The sequence below is a fragment of the Haemorhous mexicanus genome, chromosome 16 (genome assembly GCF_027477595.1).
Source record: "Haemorhous mexicanus isolate bHaeMex1 chromosome 16, bHaeMex1.pri, whole genome shotgun sequence".
NCBI classification, from domain to species: domain Eukaryota; kingdom Metazoa; phylum Chordata; class Aves; order Passeriformes; family Fringillidae; genus Haemorhous; species Haemorhous mexicanus.
Window position 1 is genome coordinate 3,334,803 of NC_082356.1, and position 21,406 is coordinate 3,356,208.

Below are 21,406 nucleotides of genomic sequence, written 5' to 3' on the forward strand. Positions count from 1 at the left end.
ACCTCGGATGGGGACAAAACGGGTGTCTTTGCCCTGGCTGTGAGTTTCTGCAACTGGCCTTTGCTGGCCCCCTGGCCGCCTCTCCAGCAGCTCTCCATCTTCCTTGCCCCACTGCATCTCCCTGCCTCAGGGACTGGGCTGAAACCTGGCCCAGGGGCAGCTTCAGGGGCACCAGGCCCCGTGCTCCCCCTGCCTCTCTCCTGGCCTCTCCCTCCCCTGTTTGGGCCCTGCCACACGGACACCTCAGCACTGAGGGCTGTCTTGGGGGGCTTTGTCCTTTGCAGGCAGCTGTGGTGATGTGGAAGATCCTCCAGGTGCCCTGTGTCCCACATATGGTGACGGTGTATTTCCCCCGCCTCCTTGTGCATCTGCTCTTCCAAGTGTTCTTCAGCACTCTGGATGTGCCAGAGGAGGTCGATACCTTCTGGAAAGGATGCCAGGAGCAACATGGCCTTGCCACCAGCCCCAACAGGTGCTCATCCCACTCCTCCTGTTCTTGCCACGACCCTGGGCAGGAGCCAGTGCTGCCAGCGTGACCTGGGCTTTGCTCTGCACGCAGGTTTGCAGTGCAGACCCTGAAGTCCCTGCTCTGCCAAATGCAGCAGGAGGATGTGGTGGTGGCAATGGAACGCAATTGTGGCTGGGACACGCTGCTGTGTGCTGACACCCATCACTATGCCGTGGGTCTGCTGGCCAGGTGAGACCCCCTTCTCCCCACTGCCTCTGACATTTGTGCTCTGTTCCCAGGGTTCCCAACACAGTCCCCGTGGTTGTGGCCCAGAGAGCCTTGTGAACGAGGGATGGCCAAGCAGACTGGAAAAGGCTGGGAGAGGAGGGTGCCCACAAGGAGCCACGTCCCACATAGGCCAGGGCCCCTTACAGGATGCTGGGGAAAGACCAGACCTCTGTGAGTCAGTCCTGGCAGAGGTTTGTTCCCCTGGCCAAAAGTCTTGGTTCCTTTTTCTCCTGCCAGGGAGATGTGCTGTGTCTCCATCCCCTTGTGTTCCCGGATCACTCGCTACCTGCTCCGGCTGCTCAGCACACGGGAGCCACGCTGGGATCTGCCTGCCCTGGCATTCCTTGTGGAGGTGAGCCTGATGGCCAGCACTGCCTCGCTCAGCTGCCTCCCAGCTCTCTGCCCTCTCGGAGCCACAGCTGCCTGGGACGGTGCCCGCACCCTGTGCTGCTGCCTGGGCCCAGCCCTGTGCGGTTCTGGGCTCCTGCCGGCCGGGTCCCCTGTCACTGCCCTGTGCCTTTCAGGTCCTCGAGTTCCTGGACCTGAGTGAACGCGGTGCTAACAGAGTCCTGGAAATCTTGTCAAGGCAGCTGCAGAGCGAGTGCAGGGAGAGGCGTCGCCTGGCGCTCAGGGCCCTTCTGGAGCTCATTGAGGAGCCCTCAATGGTGAGAAGGGGGCAGCAGCTGAGGCTGAGCTGGGGAATGCAGTCCCTTGGGCTTGGCTGAGCTTTGGGCGCTGGGGCAGTTGCTCCCAGCTCTCCTGCCTCCCAGTTCAGCTGCCCGAGTGCTTCAGGACAGGCCTTTGGCCTCTGGGCCCTGCAGCAGCAGGATGGCGTTTCACAAACATGTGTTCCGCACAGACCGAAAAAATGTGGAGCCTGACTGAAAGTCTTGTGGAGCTCCTGTGGGACGCAGATGGAGAGATAGTTAGCATGACAGTCATGCTTCTCAGCTTTATCATCTTGGACAATGACATGCTGATGCCCAGCCCCATCACACTGCAGCTGCTTGAGGCACTCCTGCCACTCTTCAACCACGTAAGGTTTGCTGCCCCCAGCCATGGCCACTGGGTGCTTCCCTGGCACTGTGCCTTGTGGATTTGCAGGCCTGGGCCAACCTGAGCCCCATGCAGCCAATGCTAAGGTCTTCTTTTCTTCCTTCAATACAGAATAATAGCCAGGTGCAGCTGCTCTCCATACTGCTCTTCAGAACCTTGGTGACTCTTCCACTGGAAAAGAAAAAAAAGGCCCTGAAGACACCCCTGTGCCAGAGCCTGCTGCCACTCTTCTTCCACTGCCATGATGGGAATCGGCGTGTGGCACAGGTGAGGAGTCGTGGGCTGCTGTTGTCCCCCTGGCAGGGGGCTTGGCTGCCTCCTGCCCTGGCGCCTGCCAGGCTGCAGCCTCCTCCAGGCCTTGGGACAGGGACGTGAGTCCTGCGCCCTGGGCTGTGGGGCCATCTCTGCATCTCTGCTGCTCTCCAGGCTTCTCAGGAAACGCTGCTTTGTGTGGTCAAGTTCCTGAAGAGGAGGGATCTTGAAAGACTGGTGAAGAACCAGAAGCCGTGGAAGTTCACCAAGTGCCTGGTAAGGACGGCCTGGAAGCCCCAGCCTCAGCCTGGAGAAGGCCCCTGAGTGCGGTGCTCAGAGTGCGGGGCTGGCAGCTGTGCCCCTGCCCGCTGCTGCACCCAGAGGCTGTGCGGGCTCTTCTCCAGGCTCCTGTGGGCCTGAGCCGGGCTCCGATGGAGCCCTGGCCCAGCAGAGCTGTGGGGCGGGCCGGCACCGCGGCTCCCCGGGCAGCAGCCGGCCCTCTGCACCTCCAGAGCCCGGCACCAGCGGCTGCTGGCCGCGCCTCAGGGCTGTGCAGGCAGGGGAGGCTGGGGCTGGGCGCAGGCAGCGCCCGGCCAAGGGGCTGAGCCCACGCTAACCCTTCCCTCCTGCCGCTCTCTCCAGCTGGCAGACCATGGGAGCAGAGCAGCCGAGCACCTGCGCCGGGCCCTGCCCTACCTGCAGAGCCCACAGGAGTCCCTGCGAGTGGTGGCCATCAGGTTCATTGGTGAGCCACGAGCCCGGGCTCCCTCCTGGCCCTGCCACAGCTCGGCCCCAGCCCCGCCTGCTGCCCCGGCAGCGCCACCCGGGCCCGGCGCCATCGAGCCCCGCCTGGCCCCGGCACTGCTGCCGCCCTCTCCCAGCCGTGCCCTGGGGCGGCAGCGTGCAGCAGGGGCCGGGCTGAGCCCTGCCGGGCCAGCAGGCCGTGTGGCCACAGTGCCAGCAGTGCCGCTGGCAGGGAGCTGTGCCACTGGGGCTGTGACAGGCTCTGTGTTCCCAGGGATGGCCGGGCGGCACCTGAGGGGGAAGAAGGAAGAGCTCCGGCTCATCTGCAACGGTGAGTGAGGGCAGCGTGCGGACAGCAGAGGCTGATGGGGGGAGCTGCAAGCCCTGCCCCGGCTGCCGAGGGCTCTGCTCCCTTTGCGGACGAGAGGCGGCATGGGCAGAGCACACAAAGATTTCAGGGCCACAAGGGGGATTCGTGGCCAGGAGCTTCGGGCTGGTCCCATTGGTCCCTGCTCCCTCCTGGCCATGGCTAGAGCCGGCTGGAATGGCCCTGGCAGGGGACTCTCCTCGGGTTCTCTCAGGTTCGGGATCTGACCGTGGCTCTGTTCCTCTCTCTTTCAGCCCTTGAACACCTGACAGAGGACACCAGCAGTGCCTCGTCACACATGGCACTTCATACACTGAATGTCCTCCAGTCACTCCAGAGTGAGCGATCTTCCGTCTTCCAGAGGCTGCAGGATCAGCTCTGCAGGGCATGGAGGACACAGCCTCGTCTGTCGGGGCTCGGCTGGCTGCGCTGCTGGAGATCTGCAGAGAGCTGAGCCCAGAGGCTCTGTCTGCTGGGGCCACCTAAGCCAGCGGGAATATTCTCTTTCTTCATGATTGTTCTTTTATTTTTGTTTTTTCTTTAGTATATGAATATAGAATGTGTTATAATACACAGACTCCCGGGAGCTTTCTTTTGCTTCCCAGGGTCTGCAGGGCATAGAGGAAGAGGGGAAAAAGGGTGCTTGGGCTCAGCAAGCTGTCCCAGCATGCTGTGTTGCAGGGAAAATGGCCAGAAGCCCCTTGGCCTTTGGTAGTTCTGCTGAAGCCTTTGTGCTGCCAACAGAGCGGGTGGGCAGGGGCTGGAGCTGCAGAGATCCCTGTGAGAGCGGTGCCTGGAGATGGCCACAAGCCCTGTCCCAGGCAGGAAGCGCCATCTGTGTCCTCCTGCCCGTGTGCTGCTGGCTGGATTGCTGAGGGCTCCGAGGTGCCTCTGGATGGGGCTCCTCTGCAGCTGCTGTGGGGCTGCGGCGCTGCTGCCGGGCAGGTTGGCTGGGATGGGGGAGACCCTGAGGGGACGGGGCCAAGAAGGGACGAGGGGCTGCAGAAGCCCTGACAGGACACAGCAGTGGGAAGGCAGGAGGGGGATGTGTGAGGGAGTGGGTGGCTGTAACGTTGGCTTGAGGGGGAGTGGGTTGAAGACAAAGACACTAACTCTCCCCAATGTTCATGTGGCAAACAGAGAGCATTTATTCTCAAGCCCTTCCTTCTAAAGGGCCTTTGAAAAACCCAGTCTGGATAATTTCATTGCTCTGCTCTCTATGCCTTGTCAGGTTCTGCCCAATGAAATGCTGCAGCCTTGGCAGAGATGTGACTGGGCGAGGCCCCTGTCAGTCAAACCAGGGGCTGGTGCATTCACACAGCACTAGCCAGCCTGCACTGTGACACATGGCAGCAGAGTGCAAGGCACAGCTCCGGGTGCTCCCCAGGAACCTCAGCTCTGGGAGCACTGTCTGCCCCAAGCTCCAGGGGCTGCAGTGGGAGCCCAGCTGGGCTCTGCCCTGGGGCCATCCTGCAGGGACAGCTGGAAACAGGGAGCATTCCCTTGCCACAAAGAGCCAAGCCAGGCCTGCAGGGCAGCTGTTCCAGCCTGGACTGCACTGTTGTGTGCTGTGCTCTGGGGCTGGGGCTCCCTGCACAGGGGACTGGATGGTGTGCCAGAGTGTTGTCTTAGATAACACAAATTCTAGCGTCATCATAGAGCAAGGATTTCGTATTGTCAGAGCTTCACACCTTCTTGATGTTCCTCACAGGCAGTTCCTCTACACACTGACTGTTCCAGATCCTTGCAGGAGTAATCTGACTCCTCTCACTCCTCTTCCCTTACTCTTATAGATCACTAGTTCTTGTTGGTTGCAGGTGTGGCCTGTCAAGATCAGGCCCACCTCCAATCTTCAGCAACTGGTCCAGCTTCAACTCATTGGGAGACAAGATCACCCTGTACACCAGAGGAGACAGAGCAGCTTCAGCTTCAGCCTTAATGAGGTGGGTGTGTTGGCTGGGAAGGGTGAAGAGGCTCAAGGGGATTCAGAGAGCTCATCCTGCAGGAAGGACAAGGGAAAGGGAGTGGGAGCTCAGCAGTGAGCAGAGCTGAGGTCTGGAGAGTGGCTCTCAATGACACCAAAATCCCATGGGACCTCTGAGACATTGCTGCTCCTCAGCCAGTGACAGGATGCATCCCTAAGCATGGGGCTCAGCCTTCCTCGTGGGGAGGGGCACCAAGGAAGGCAACAGTGTGATACAGGCTGCAATGGGCTGGGAACTCACCGAGGGAAAAGAGGGAGCAGTAGTAAGAGGCAGATGGGGAGAGAACTGTTCAGAGAAGGGCTGAGCTACAGCTTGAGCAAGCTGAGAAATGTCATTTGAGGGGCATCCCAGATTGATTTCATTTCAGAAGTTACTGAACAAATTTATTTTTTGGGGGGTGTCATCTTTTCCCATGGAGGTGTACACTCTGCAAACTTGAGCTGTGCTGCCAAAATGCTCAAGCAAGTCTGTGCTGCAGGTCACACCATTTCTTCTTTGGCTGATTCCAGCCTGGTGCTGAGCTCCAGCAGAGCCCTGGCAGAGCCCAGAGCAGCCTCAGCACCCGCAGAGCCCGGCTGCAAGGAGAGAAAGCAGAAACCGCCCGTCAGCTGAAGGCTCCTGTGCCCTTGTCCCAGCCGCCCACGGTGCCCAGGCCATGCTGGCCGTGCTCAGAGCGGTGCCCAGAGCTGCCCATCACTGCTGCTTTTGGCAGCAGGGCAGGAGGGCAGGACGTGTGCCCAGCATCAGCCAGCCAGGGCACATCCACCTCCTCAGCAGCTGCCCAGAGCAGGAGGCTCCTGTGCTCGCTGCCATCTCCCAGAAGCTCTGATCCCACCATGCCAGGCAGACAGGGACCCACCTCACGCCCTCCCCTGCTGGAAGAAAAGCTGGTCCCAAACGATGTCCTCAGCCTTCTCCAAGGGCACGGCCCATCCACACTGCAGCTGGTCCCAAGCACTTCCTGATCCAGACTGGACCCAACCTATAAGGCTTCATCTAGAAAAACAAACAACAAATTATTGAAAATAGATTACAGACAAAAAGGGGAAACAAGAAAAAAGGTAAAAAAATCTTATCTCTGCCAGGGCCTTGAGGAAGGCCCAACCCCTGCATGCAAGGAAAAACCCACACACGGGGAAGGGAAGCCCAGGCTTTCTCCCTTCCCCCCTGCACTGCTCCCCACAATAACGCTGATCCCAAAGCAAACAAGGGCAGTGGAGCAGCCCAAGCCCTTCCTTGCCTGCACAGCCAAGCAGCCTCAGCACAGGTTCTGGAGTCCCACCTCTGCTCCCACCATGGGGTTTGTTTGTGTCAGGCTGGCTGCCCCAGCCCCAGCCCGGGGCACGGTGGGGGCTGGGGGCTGTTGGCAGGGCCAGGAGCCCACTCCCATTTCGTACCCAGCCCAGCCCATCCCCCCAGCCCTGCCAAAACCAGCTGGGCAGGCGACTGAAGGATCAGCTGCATCTGCCCCAGCAAAGGGGGAACCTTTGGTTCCCGGCCAGGCTGTGCAATGCCCAAATGTGGGAGCATCCCCCTGGGTGTGGACTCATCTGTAAATTTGCTGTGGAGCCTGGCTTTGAAGAAGGTGCCACAATCAAGGTCCATCATCTTCAGCTGGCCAGTGGCCAGGTCCAGGAAGAGGTTGCCATCCTTGATGTCATCCTCGCTGTCTCCAGCAGCAGCAGTCCCACCTGGTACAGCTTCTCCAGGGGCTCCTTCTCCTTCCCTGGGGTGAGACCAGGCTCTCAGGTTCTGCCCAAGGCCCCAGCTGTCAGGGAACCAGGACAAGCAAAACCAGCTCAGATGGTGGCCACCAGTGCTGGGCAGAGCAGCTCAGCTCCAGCACAAGGGCTCTGTGTTCCCATCTGATGAGCCCTGGGCAGTGACACGGGCAGGACAAAAAAGTCTGGCTTCCTTTGCTTCTGACTGCCAAGGCATGTGTGGAGCTGTAACTTACCAGGGCCCTGCATAACAGTGTGCCTGTGGCTCTACCCTTCTTCTAGTGCAGATGAATATCCTACATCCAAGGATGACAGAGCAGCTCTTCTAATGAGGGTCTGTCCAAGTCCAGCATGGATAAACACCGCCTGATCAGATCTTGGCACTCTGGGCAGAGAAACCACAAACCGCTGGTCAGTTGGAGAAGGCTCCTGTTGGCTTTGCCCCACTATTCCCGTGCCCAGGCCATGCTGGATGTGCTCAGAGCTGGGCCTAAGCTTTCCCATCCATTCCCTGGTTTGCAGGAGAGCAGGAGAGCAGGACATGTGCCACCTCCTCAGCAGCTGCCAGAGCAGGATGCTCACGAGCCCGCTGCTGTCTCCCAGCACTGGTATTCCCCCGTGCCCAGAGATGAGGATCCACCTTGAGAGAGCCCTTGTGGCAGCGAGAGCTGATGGTCCCAGCTGATGTTCTGGCCCCTCCTGAAAGGGTGCTCCCCACAGACCATCTGGTGCAGCAGGATGCCCAGGGACCAGATGGTAGCTGGCCTGCCATAGTACCAGCCAAAGTGGGTCCATTCCGGGGGGCTGTATGACCGTGTTCCTATGGAATACAGATGGAGTTCATCAGGGGGATGCTGCTGCTCCCAGAGCCTGGCCCCAGCATCCCTGCTCCAGTGGCACAGGGGGTGTGACGCACTGCCCTCTCACCAGCACCTGGGACTTGTGTACAGACTTGGGGTTGGAAGAGGGCAGTGGAAGCCCTGGCAAGGCCCCACCATAACAAGGAAGAAACCACTCAGTGCTGGGGGAAAAACCATGCCTGCATCCTCCCTGCCTGCATTGCTCCAAAAAACATTATGAACCCAAAACAAAGCAGGCGAGTGGAGCAGTCCAAGCCCTTTCTCACCTGCACACCAAACTGGCTGGGGCCCTGGTTCCGACCCCCCCTCTCAGCTACCCCCACCCACGGGTGTTTTTGTTGGGCTGGCTGCCCTAGCCCCAGTCCTGGGCAGAGTGGTGGGCAAAGGCTGCCTGCAGGGCTGGAAGCTGGCTCCACACCCAGCCCTGCTCAAAAGCAACTTGGCTGAAGTCTCAGTGCCATGAAGGGCTGCAGAAGGGAGAATCCCCACTGCCACACCCAGCTTGGGCTGTGAGATGTTGGGCCATGAGATGCTGGGACCAGGAGCACACCCTGTGTGGGCTCACCTGCAAAGTGAGTGTAGGCTGTGTCCTGCAGGTAGGTGCCACAGCCAAAGTCAATCAATTTGGCCTGCCCGGTGGCCAGGTCAACCAGGATGTTCTCTGGTTTGATGTCCCTGTGCAGGACCCCGCAGCTGGTGCAGTGCCGCACGGCCTCCAGCACCTGGCGGAACAGCTCCCACGCCACCTCCTCGGGCAGGAAGCCCCGTGCCCGAATGAAATGCTGCAGGTCCTGACACCGCTCCGGGCGCTCCAGCACCATCAAGACATCGTTGGGGAGCTCAAGCCACTCCAGCAGCTGGACCACACCAGGGAAGCCAGTGGACACCTTGGCCAGCAGCACGATCTCCAGGGGTGCGCTGGTGCCGTCGGGCTGCGGGAGGAGCACGATGCCGTCAGTGGGGCTGATGCCGTGCCGGGGCTCGGGAAGCCCTCAGCCAGCCTGGGATGCTCTGTGCCCTGCGCTGGCCCCACGCCCGCTCTCCCTCGAGGCATCCTGGAGGCTTCCACCCTGTCGGGCCTCGGCTCATCCCCGCTCGGCATGGCCCGGCTGCTCCCGCTGGCCCCGCTCACTCACCAGCTCGCCCCAGTGCCGGACGCGCTCCCGTGGCACCCTTTTGATGGCCACCTGCAAGCCAAGGGAAGCAGCGGGCTGAGTTCGCCGCCCGCCTTGCTCAGCCCCATCCTCCGCCCTCCTCCTCCTCCGCCCCCTCCTCCTCCTCCTCCTCCTGCGCCCGCCGCTCACCGGGTCACCGTCCGAGAGCCGCGTGGCCGCGAAGACGCTGCCGAAGCCGCCGCGCCCCAGCAGCGAGCCCAGCCGGTACTGCTCCTTCAGGCCCTGCTGCGCCTTCCCTGCCGGCGGGACGCGGCTGTCAGCGCTCGGCCCGGGGCCGGCAACGGCCCCCGAGCGCCCCTCAAGCGCCCCGGGCCGGCCATCCCCAGGCGTTCGCTCCCTGCAGCGGGACAGCGGCGGCTCGGGGCCGGCGGCCGCGCTGCCGAGCGGCGGAGCTCGGGCCGGGCAAGCGGCAGCGGAGGCGGCGGGAGCGGCCGCGCCGCCTGTGTCCTCCGCGGGCCCCGGGAGGGGCCGGGGCCGGGGCCGGGGCCGGGGCCGGGGCCAGGCTCGGGCCAGGCGGAGCCAAAGGGAGGCGATGCCGCCCCTGTCCCAGGCACTGATGCCCGCCCAGCAGCGCCACCGCCAGTACGGCCAGAGCCGGCCGGAGGCGAGACCGCGGCGGGACGCCCGGGGCCGGGGACGGGGCAGCCCCGCCCGGGGCCGGGGGCGGGCCGGGGGCATGGCCCGACCGGGCATGGGGAAAGAGGCTGGGAGAGGAGGGGACCTCGGGAAAGGGAGACCGGGAGAGGGAGAGACAAGCGGGACTGCGGGACAAGCGGGACTGCGGGAGAGGGAGAGGACAAGCAAGAGGGGCTCGGCGAAGTCGCTGCTTTTGCTGCTGCTTTCGCTGCTGCTTTCGCTGCTGCTGCTGCCGCTGCAACTGAAGCGCCGGGGCCGTTTGTCCCCGTGTCCGTTTGTCCGTTGCCCACTCGCCCCCGCGCCGAGCCCCGCGCTCCCCGGGGGCAGCCCCTGAGCCTGTCCAAACACGGGAACTTGGCCGTGTTCAGCCAAGACCCAGAGTCTGCACTCCTGCACAGCAGCACAGGAATCCCCTCGGTCCCTGCTGTGCATTGTCCCTGCTGAGGGTCAAACACTATCGGAGCGCATTCCCTGAATGCTGAATTTGTACGTGACCCAGGCACTGCACTTACCTCTCCAGCATTGCTTTCCAGAGAAATCCAGGGGAAGGCAAACTGGGTGTAGCTCATGGTATTTGACAGTGTCTACAACTTGCCAAGTCATGGATCTTCGAGGTGAGATCCATTTGGAATTAATGGATGGAGAAGTAGTGCAAGATGGAAAAGAGGAGCATAAAAATAAATCGAGTAAAACATCTCAGATGGTTTCTTTCTGTTTTCTTTGAATTTCTTAAAAGCTCTTTCAGTTTTCCCATCATCTGCTCCTCAGTCCTCTTTGCTCTTTCCAAGAATCTTTCCTGGAGAACGAGGTGCAGCTTCTGTCACAAGATGTGCCACCAACTGCAGCTCCTCTTGGCTTTCCACACTGTGCGTGCAGCACGACTCTTGCAGCAAAGCAGGACAAATATTTGAAGAACTTGACAGCTTCTTCTTTCTTTTCCTTGTGGGCTGGGCAGTTGTGCCATTGGTGAGGTTTTCAATGTTACTGTTCTACCTTAAGAAAACATGATGGGCTACCAGGAATTATTAGGGAATGCAAACCTGACTGAATGCAGAGAAAGAATCTCCAGAGCCTGCAGCCAGAAATGGAGAGCTGTGGGATAATCATTCCAAGATGCCTGTGGACATACGGAAAGTGAGCTAGAAGATGAAAATGGGCTGACAGAGGGAGTTTGTCTCAGTGTTCAGTTCAGATGCCTCTACATCTCATGCATTGATATGAATCAAGAGTACAGTCAGTTCATGAAAAGTACCAGAACATGCTGGACCTGTCAGGAGATGACTGGAAGAATTTGAAAAGGAGAAATGCATGGAATGACTTTGCGAACTTTGTCTCTAAGAAGGGTCATTTTTTTCCTAATAATTTCTGATCAATTCCCTCTGCTTTTGTGCTTCCTAACAAGTCCATTTTCATCCCAGATTGCCCATGAAATGGCAGCCCTGAGCTTGTGGAAGTGCCTGAAAGATGCCCTGTTCCTCTGCAGGGACCCTGAGGCTGAAGCAGGAGCCTGAGCCCTCTCTGGGGAAGCCTCCTCCGAGCTGGAATTTGTGCCGTGCTGGGAGAGGAGGAGGAGGGGGAGAGCGCTGGCGCTGTGTGGCAGGAGCAGGAGGTTTGGGCCGCAGGACATTCCGTCTGCGCCGCTGCCCCGCAATGGGCGGCCATGCCCGGGGCTCTGGGCCTGGCCCCGCGTGCGCTGAGCTCCCGACACTGCGGGAGCTCCCCGGGCTGGGCTCAGCTTCCCGCTGGGACTGGGCAGCAGGCTGGGCTCCAGCTGGGATCAGCAGCAGCTGGAAATACCTCTGCGCATCTCCACTTGCTGCTGCTGCTGCTGCTCAGAAGGAGAAACAATGAAGTGAGTCGAGAAGTTCTGGTTTCTCTTTCTCCTGGTGGATTTTTTTCATTTGATTTGACACTTGAGAGGCAATTTCTGTGATGGCCTCTATCAGATGATTTTATTTCAGCAGCAGCAGCAACAGGGCCGTGTTTGAGCACTACAAATGTGGTCTGTGTGGCTTTAATTCTCCTTGACTTAGTGCTCAGGGACTTTAGGGGATTTCAAGATCTGCTAATCATGATGCCTGTGACCAAAAGCCTGAGTTCACCTATTGCCGGCCGGGGGTCTATGTACAAAATCACAAACAGGACCGGACTGCTGAGGAATGTGTCTTGTGGTGTTTATTTTCCAGCATCAGTCTCATTACATGGTTATGACAATGGGAAGATGCCGGCAGTTTGTCTCCTCAGCAGCAGACAAAGAACTCAATGTTACAACTTACTTTAAAAGTTTTTTGACCAATCACACAAAGCAGAAGCATATTGACAGTAGTTCTATCCAACCATTATAAGCACACGTACCTTCGGTTAAAACAATACCTGATTATTTCGAATACAATACCTGCTTCTAAGCCTTAAAACAAAATGCTCAGAGCTCATTTATTAAGCTCAGTACTTCCTAATATCAGGCTAGATATACTTTTCTGCAGCTTAGGGAGTTTTTCTAGCCAAGCGTTAATACACAAACTATTGTTCTATTTGTCCATACTTTCCCACTTCTTATTTAACTTTTCTGCTGCCCTATCTCATGGTTACAGCTCAGCTCTAATCACAGTTCTGCTGTCTCTGAAGCCTGCCTTTTTCAGCTTTCCCAAAATCCTCTGATTTTAAGAATTCCCACATTCACCATCACGAAAAAAGCACTCTGGGTAGCACTGATCAAAAAAGGCGATTGCAGTTTTACAGATAAATTTCAAGCGGCAAGAGCAGTCATGATCTCCAATTGCCAAGGCAAAGGCAGCAGCAGCCTCCTGCTGTCACCTCAGGGTGAGTAAAGCAGTGCTGAAAACAGCGCTGGAACCCGATCCTTTCTTTCTCTGCGGGCAGGGTCAGGGCAGCACAGGCGGGCCCTGCGCAGTCAGGGCTGTGTGTGGGTGATTGCTGCTCTACTCCAGAACTGAGCTGGAAAAAGCCCTCGGGAGCCGAGGCAGGAGCAGGCGGGAAGGGGCCGGCGCTGCTGCTGCTCCTGGCCGGGAGCCCCGGCTGGGCCGGGCCGGCGCCCCCTGCGCTGCGGCTGCTGCTGCTGCCAGAGCCGGGCGGGACTCGGGGACAGGGAACGGACACGGGGGGACAGCAAAGGCCTGGCGGCTGCAGGGATGGTGGCGCTCGGGCCAGCGCCAGCACAGAGCTTCAGCCCGCAATGAACCCCAAGGGAAACGCTGGGGAAAGGCTCCATTTCAGCCTTTCTTCACTCGTGGCTGTGAAGGGACTGAAATAAAAGGAGAACAAGCAGGGCCCGACCCCTTCTCCTTTGGGAGGAGCCCCAGGCCTGGGGCTGTGAGGGGCTGTGAGGGGGAGAAGGGTCTCTGAGAGGCTGTGGGAGGCCTGGCACCTCATGGAACCAAGGGTCGGTTATGACACTGCAGAACCAAGGTGATTCCTGCTGACAGTTCAGAACCTCATGGAACCAAGGGGCAATTCTGGACAGCAGGGCCATGGAACCAAGGAGTCCATTGGGACATTACAGAACCTCATGGAATCAAGGTGTCCATCTCACTCTACTGAACCTCATGGAACAAAGGGTCCCTTGTGACACTGTGGAGCCAAGGACACTGCTGTTGGCTGTACGAAAGCTCATGGAACCAAAAGTCCATTGTGACATTCTGGGGCCTCATGGAACCATGGAGACCATTATGACACTTCAGGACTCACGGGAACCAAGGGGCCATTTAACCTAAGGGTCATTGTAGCACGGCGGGGCCTCATGGAATCAAGGGGATCATAGTGGGGCTCCGTGAGACCACAGAGAGATTCTGACTCTGTGGAACCAAGGAGACCATTGTGACACTACAGGGTGCGGTGGAACTAAGAACTCGTGTGACAGGGAGGAGCCCAATGGAATCAAGGGACCATTCCCTATTTCAGGGTTTCATGGAGCCAAGGTGTCCTTGTGACACTGTGGGTCATCATGGAGTCCTGGAGACCATTCTGGCACTTTGAGGCCTTGTTGAATCAAGGGGCTCTGCAGGCCCTTGTGGAACCAAGGAGCTCTTTGTGACACTGCAGGGACTCATGGAAGCAATGACACCATTCTGGCACTCTGAGTCCTCATGGCACCAAGGGGCCATTGTGACTCTATGGGTCCCCATGGAACCAAGGGGCCAGTGTGACACTATGGGTCCCCATGGAAGCAAAGGGCCAGTGTGACACAGCCATGCCTGTGGAACCAAGGGTCCATTGTGATCTTGGGGAGCCCAATAGAACCAAGGGGCCATTGTGGCACTCTGCACAGTCCCATGGAACCAAGGAAACCATTTTGGCACTGCATGGCCTCATGGAAGCAAGGGGCCATTGTGCCACTGCAGAGCCAAGGAGACCACTGTGGTATCGCTGGGCCTTCTGGAAACAAAGTTCTGCTGCAGGGCCCCCAGGATCCAAGAACATGGAACAAGTCTTGCTGGCTTAGCCTGACTGGTCCGGCTGACCTTGGCATGTGGAGGGTGGCTATTCATCCGGCCCTGAAGCCATGGAGCTCCATGTTTTCCTTCCTCTGGGAAAGAACTCTCCTTCTCCTCCAGGGGTTCAGGGCTGAAATTGGGATTCTACCTCCATATTTGATTATATCAAAGGATTTTTCCTATATGAAATCTGCCAGAACAGACAGCTCTAGATGGCCTTGGCATCTGGGGGGGCAACATCTCATCTGCCGTCAAAACACTGGGGGGGCTGTGCTTTTCTTTCCATGGAAAGAAACATCTCTCATGTGCAGGCATCCATAGCCAAAACTGGGAATCTGCCTCCAAAATTCCTTATATCCAAGAGAGCTCCCAGATAAAAGCTGCCAGGACTGTCTAGGTTCCCTTGGATTCCTGAAGACCAGCTCTCATCTGCCTGTGAAACACTGGGGCTCTGCCCTTTCCTTCCTGTGCAGAAGAGCTGTCATTCTGGTCCAGGCACCCATGGCTATAGAAATACACTGCTACATATGGCTGAAATGGAATTGCACCTCCAAAACTCCCCAAATATCCAAGGGTTGCTTTCAGACAAAAGCTGCAAGGACAGACAGGTCTGGCTTACCTTGGCCTCCAGTACCTGCCTCTCATCTGCCTTCAAAACCCTGGGGCTCTGTGGTTTCCTTCCTGTAGGAAAGAACCGTCCTTCTTGTCCAGGCGCCCATGTCCTCAAGCACATGAGCACTGTATAGGGACAGAGGAGCTCTGTGCTCAGTGGGGTGCAGACTGAGGACAGAAGGGGAGAGCCCTGGGAGGGACTGAAGGGTGGATTCAGAGATGGTGGATCCTTTTGATATCGTAGAGTACAGCCAGAGAAAGAAAGAGTTAATGCAAAGGGCAGCTTGGGAGGCCCAGACTGGGAAAAAAGAACAAGGAATTTCCCTGCCAGGGCAGGGCTGTGGAGCAACACATCCCCCAGAAGGAGTCTGGGTCAGCCCAAGGCTTTGTGTGGGCAGGCAGAGGCAGGCAGGAGGCAGAGCTGTCAGCTAAGGAAGGGGCCAGCCAGGTGGGGCAGCCGGGGGATGAGCACAGCCTGCAGGGACAGAGGCGCAGGGCAGGGACACCGTAGCACAGCCTGGGCTGCACAGGGCACAGGCATGGGCAGCAGCTGCCAGGCCCTGACAGAGGCAACTTGGGCAGCACTTTGGCCATGGCTGCTGGGCCTGGGCCTGAGCCAGGAGCAGGAGACAAGTGACCCTTGCAGGCCTGGGGCCTCATGGCCTCCTTGTCCCTGCTCAGCAGCCTGGCAGGGGCCGCCCCATGCTCCTGCCCTTGGCACTGCACATCCCCACATGCCAGTGCCCATCCCGGGAAGAGCCCTGAGCAAGGAGGGAGGGACAGGATCTGCCTGGCCAGGGGTTGGGGCTCAGGCCTTGGCCCTTTGCATTCCTGAAACACATCCAGCTTTGCTCAGCACCAGAGACACCTTTGCCTTGTTTGTCCCCAGCTGTCATCACTGCCTCCAGTGTTCTGCTCTAACTGGAACCTGGGGACGCTTTCTCAGTTGTGTCCCTCAGTGGGACCCATTAAATCTTCAAGAAACTTTGGAGATTGATTGTGACTTTGAATTCTTGAGATATTTCTTCTACTCCCTCTCAGGGAGTGATGTTCAGGGCCTGAGCACCCAACCCACAAGAGAAGTCCTTGTGCTGTGTCTGTTCTGCTGAGCTGGGCTGGGCTCCTGGACCAGAAGGAACTCCTGGCAATCAAGAAGATCTTCAAAATAACACATCCTCAGGAGCAGCTCCTCTCCCAACCCAGCAGGGCTGAGGGCACTGTCTGCGGCCACCCTGGGCACAGCACAGAGACAGAGATATTTTCAATCAGTCAGGGCTGTGAAGATGCTGAGAAGTGACTGGGGGAGAATCACTGCCAGCCCTTGGCACAGGAACCTCTGGCTGCAGGACAAGGCAGCTGCAGCTCCTGGAGCCATCTCCTAAAGCTGGAACATCCCAATGCCTCCAGACGCTGTGAGTACATTCTCTGATTGTCTCTTGTGCAGAGCAGCCAGGGGTGCCCAGGGCTGTCCTGCAGAGCAGGGTCCTGCAGCCCAGGGCACTTTGCTGGGGCAGGGACTCTGCTGCCTGCCAGGGACAGCTCTCAGCCAGCCCTGGCAGCTGCTCCAAGCACTGTGGGACCAGATCTGGGTGGGAGGAGACAGCTGGTAAGGCTTGGAAGAGTTTCTGTTGTGTGGTGAGGATGCTGCATTGTTAAGGGATGCTCCCAGCATGACACTGATCTCCAGGGTATTTCCTGGTAGATTAAATGATAAGCACAGCAAGGCAGGGTCTGCATAAAACAAAAAAATCCTGCTTTATTAATCCATTTCTCTGGGATGCCTGGATAGAAAAATGCACTTAGATATTCCTGACTCACTTTCGACAGAGAAAAATTATTTAAAAAAAAAAAAAATTCTCTGAGATCTGAATATACCAGGCAGTGCCAGAAATCAGCACAGGGTTCCTTAGGGCAGCATCAGCATCGCTTTTCCAGTCCTTTTCAGGATTGCTCTGACATTCCCATCAGAGCCTGCAGAGCCAGAGCTGCCCTTGGGCAGTGCCAGAGCTGGGAGGGGTCTGCAGGGCAGAGCTGAGCCCCCAGGGCTGAGCTGCGCTCAGGCAGCACTGACATGGCCCAGCCCTGGGCACAGGGAGCAGCTGCTGGCAGGGACAGCTCAAGGTAGCAGAGCCCTGGGCAGGCAGTGGAGGGAAAGTGCCCCCAGGCTGTGCTGGGATATTTGAAATTCTCCACAAACTGAAGTATTGCATGATTACTTATTCTACAGACCCCCATGCCAAGACAGAGCAAATGTCCAACAGCAGCTCCATCAGCCACTTCCTCCTGCTGGCACTGGCAGACACGCGGCAGCTGCAGCTCCTGCACTTCTGCCTCTTGCTGGGCATCTCCCTGGCTGCCCTCCTGGGCAACGGCCTCATCATCAGCGCCGTAGCCTGCGGCCACCACCTGCACACGCCCATGTTCTTCTTCCTGCTCAACCTGGCCCTCAGCGACCTGGGCTCCATCTGCACCACTGTCCCCAAAGCCATGCACAATTCCCTCTGGGACACCAGGGACATCTCCTACTCAGGATATGCTGCACAGGTGTTTCTGTTTGTCCTTTTCTATTCAGCAGAAATTTCCCTCCTGACCATCATGTGCTACGACCGCTACGTGTCCATCTGCAAACCCCTGCACTACGGGACCCTCCTGGGCAGCAGAGCTTGTGCCCACATGGCAGCAGCTGCCTGGGCCAGTGCCTTTCTCACTGCTCTGCTGCACACAGCCAATACATTTCCCCTGCCCCTGTGCCACGGCAATGCCCTGGGCCAGTTCTTCTGTGAAATCCCACACATCCTCAAGCTCTCCTGCTCACACTCCCAGCTCAGGGAACTTGGATTTCTTGCTGTTGGTTCCTGTTTAGCATTTGGTTCTTTTGTGTTCATTGTTTTCTCCTATGTGCAGATCTTTAGGACTGTGCTGAGGATCCCCTCTGAGCAGGGATGGCACAAAGCCTTTTCCACCTGCCTCCCTCACCTGGCCGTGGTCTCCCTGTTCCTCAGCACTGCAGCCTTTGCCTACCTGAAGCCCCCCTCCATCTCCTCCCCATCCCTGGATCTGGCAGTGTCAGTTCTGTACTCAGTGGTGCCTCCAGCCCTGAACCCCCTCATCTACAGCCTGAGGAACCAGGAGGTCAGGAATAGCCTGAAGAAAATGATATCAATTGGTTTTCAGAAGCAATAAACTCTCATTCTTCTGCATATCTCTTATGATGTTACTCTTTAATTCTCACTCTGTGTCCTGTATTTTTTGCCGTTTACATAGGCGTTAAACTTTTGTGAATTTGTTCACAGAACAATGTTTGACTCCAGTATTTTTATTTTAATATTTATCTGTCTTTTTGCACCCAGATACTGGAAAACCAGCATATGTATACTACATATATGCTAACACAAAATAAAGAACTCTGTATTGCCATGTGTGCCTGACATCTTTCCTCCCTGATTTCTAGAGCTGCAGGGTCCGTGCCTCTGGGCAGAGCTGGAGGAGAAAAAGGAACCCCAGTGTTCCTCACTTCCAGGGAGCCCCAGGGCTTCTCCTCCATAGCCTCCCCTGCCTTCACTGCCACACTCCCCTTCAGAACCCCTGTGCTGGTTTAGGGCCTCAGGGCTCTGCCAGCTCAGTCCCTGTCATGCTGTGTGCCTGTCAAGGGAATGCAGGCAGGGACAGGTTGTGGGCACTGCTGGGACAGAGCTGGGCTCTGCAGCAGCATTTCCATCATGCAAGGGCATCTCCCCAGTGCAGGGCCTGAAAGCTTCAATCTCCTTCCCAGTTACTCTCAGGGATGTGCCCAGCACAGTGCCCTGGAGAGGAAACCAGCAGTGCCCAGCAGAAGTGTGGCAGTGATCAGGGTGGGGGCTGTCCCAGCAGTGCAAAGCCAGCACTGCTACAGCAGTGGCCTCTCACCCCAGGTCACAGAGGTTCTTCTTCTCTCCATGGAGGGACATCAAGTGACCGGGTCAGGAGTCTGTGTCTGCAGTGCATGGACACTCCACAGCCCTGAACATCCTGTGTGTGTGAGGGGACATAAACCCAGTGAGCACAAACTCCTTCAGCTGCTCCTGGACTTTCCAGAGAGTAACATCCCCTGGGAACCCCTGAGTGCAGGGCTGGGACGAGCTCCTGAGCACAGAGCTCCCTGTGTCCATCCCTCTGGCTGTGGGACACCTCAGGCAGGGCAGAGCAGGGCAGGGTGACACCCGCAGGGCTGAGGTCCCTGCCAGGCTCTGGCAGTGGCAGCAGAGCCCAGGGAGCCCCTGCCCGTGCTGCAATGAACTCTGTGTGTGTGTGCAAGGGAAGGACTCGTGTCCCTGGGCAGCCCTGGGGCTGGGAGGAGGGCATGAGCCCAGCTCAGGGGTGGGCACCTGGCAGAGCCCTGACATTTCTGGCTGTGCCCATAAGAGAAGAGTTGGGCAAGGTGACTGTGGTTAAACCCCTCTGGCCATCAAGTACAGCCAAGTGTCTCTGTCACTGTCCCTCCTTCATCAGAAAACAGGAGAAAATAAGGTGAAAACATTGGGGGTCATCATAAAGAGAGATTAATACTGGAGGGACCAAAAAGCAAAGGCCAAATGCAGAAGCAAGGAAAACCATGGGAAAACAAGAGTTCAGCACCTGTAGTGGTTGCTTTGGAAGACAAATGTATTAATACAGAAAATCCAGAGACCTTCTTGTCCCCCTCATTTCCCTGCTGATCTGGACATCACATGGAATGGAAGAGCCCTTGGGTCAGTCCAACCAAGCTGTCCCATCCCTGCGCCCCCAGGAACACCTGCCCACCCCCAGCCCATTGGGGGAGCAGGTTGCAGAAAAGCCTCATGTGGGGCGAGCCCTGCTCAGGGACAGCCAAAGCCTTGGGCTGGGACCAGCCCTGCTGCAGCCACAAGAGCCAAGCACAGCAGGACAGGGGTGCTCTGGGCAAAGGGAACTCCATCCCAGCCACACCCAGGCCAAGGGGGCTCAGGGGGCTCTTCCCACCTCTGCTATTCCACAATTGAATGAATCTTTTCCTTGGAGAGCTCTTTGAAGAGACAATTGCCAGAGAGGCAGAAGCAGAGCTATAAAATGCTCCAGTACAAACACAGCAGCTCCTGTGAGGAATGAACCCTCCCAGGGCAGTGCTGTGGCAGGAGCAGCACCCAGAAGGAGGGGGATGAGCTCAGTGCATGTGTGTGTGTCCCCAGACACAGAGGGTGAGGGTGGGCAGAGGTCAGGGCAGGGCTGGCAGTGGCAGGGCAGAGCCAGGGGGCAGCGAGATGGGAGTGTGCAGCCTGCAGGGACACAGCAGCAGCTGTGGGACAGCGCAGGACAAGCTGTGCTGGACATGGCCAAGGGCCCTGGCAGGGCTTGCAGTGCCCAGGAGAAGCCACATCTTGGTGCCCTGGGCACAGCAGGGTCTGTGCCACCAAGGGCTGGGAGGAGACACCTTGTCCTGAGGCACTGGGGCCTCCTGGCACAGCCCCAGCCAGGCTGGGCACTGTCAGCCCCTTGTCCTGCCCTCAGCATCCCCCCCTGCCTCACATCCCAGTGGCCTCAGGGATCTGCTGGAAGGAGTCCCTGGGGAGCCTTGCTCAGGAATGGCCCTGGGGGCTCCTTAATGCTCCCAGGGACTTTGGGTTTTGCTTTTGCTTGGGAGTCTCTGAGAGGTTTGTGCAATTGTGGCCTCCGGTTCTCTTCTCTAAAGAGTCCAGAAAGAGCCTGTGTTGGTGATGGACCTCACTGGACTGACACTGAAACTGCATGAAAAACAGAAACTCCAACAACACCTTACAGAATTTAGGCATTACTTTATTCTTGCCAGGATGTCATTGCGGCCATCACATGCAACAGAAATTATTCCATCCACACGTGTCCGGGTTGCACAGTGAAAATCATTCCATCACACATTGTTCTTTACTACGCTTTTCACATATTTATACAGAAAAAACCCAAAGAAATTAATGTTCTTTGCTCTCAAATTATCCAATTCTTAGTATTCCATCTGCTATTGCTGATTGATCCGTTCGCCTTTGATGTCAATTAAGTCCTCATTCTTGGATTCCCTTCTCAATCTTTTCCCAGACCAGGTGTCTCTGCACTCTGGGGGTGATGTTCATTAATGTTCATTTACCTCCTGTGCATCTTCTGGCCACTCCCAATCTGTAGATGTTAAGCTTATCAGGCCTCACCCAGCGATGGTGAACAGAGTCTTTTGAAGAGAAACTTCAATTCCCCTCTACCTGGGCAAACAAACCCCTGACTGAAGTTACGTTAAAAGAAACCAGAAGTTGTATCGTTTCTGATAATTCCATTAGGTTCCATAGTGTCACAGTGCTCTCCTTGGCTCCATGAAGCCACGCAGTGTCACATCGAACCTGGGTTCCACCAAGCCCTGTGGTGTCACCCTTGCCCCTTGGTTCCATGAGGCCACACAGTGTCACCATGGCTCCTTGGTTCCATGAGGCCCCACAGTGTCACCCTTGCCCCTTGGTTCCATGAGGCCCCACAGTGTCACCGTGGCTCCTTGGTTCCATGAGGCCCCACAGTGTCACCGTGGCTCCTTGGTTCCATGAGGCCCTGCAGTGTCACTGTGGCTCCTTGGTTCCATGAGGCCCCACAGTGCCACCCTTGCCCCTTGGTTCCATGTGGCCCCACAGTGTCACCGTGGCTCCTTGGTTCCATGAGGCCCCACAGTGTCACAATGGCTCCTTGGTTCCATGAGGCCCCACAGTGCCACCGTGGCTCCTTGGTTCCATGAGGCCCCACAGTGCCACCCTTGCCCCTTGGTTCCATGTGGCCCCCCAGAGTCACAACAGCCCCTTGGTACCATGGC

General features: G+C 57.5%; 2 protein-coding genes across 2 annotated transcripts in view; one reads left to right on the forward strand and one right to left on the reverse strand.

Moving 5' to 3' along the window:
- The window catches only part of LOC132335032 (serine/threonine-protein kinase pim-1-like), a 55,451-nt gene extending 45,862 nt beyond the window's left edge, over positions 1-9,589 (reverse strand). Inside the window, exon 1 of the mRNA XM_059861156.1 lies at positions 9,361-9,589. Within this exon, the coding sequence (XP_059717139.1) occupies positions 9,361-9,589 (229 nt within the window). The remainder of the gene's footprint in view (positions 1-9,360) is intronic.
- Positions 9,590-16,845: 7,256 nt separating this feature from the next.
- On the forward strand, positions 16,846-17,843 carry LOC132334942 (olfactory receptor 14J1-like). Its single transcript, XM_059861064.1, has one exon. It carries the CDS (start codon positions 16,846-16,848, stop codon positions 17,776-17,778), a length of 933 nt encoding a protein of 310 aa, XP_059717047.1. The 3' UTR covers positions 17,779-17,843.
- The last annotated feature ends 3,563 nt before the right edge of the window (positions 17,844-21,406 follow it).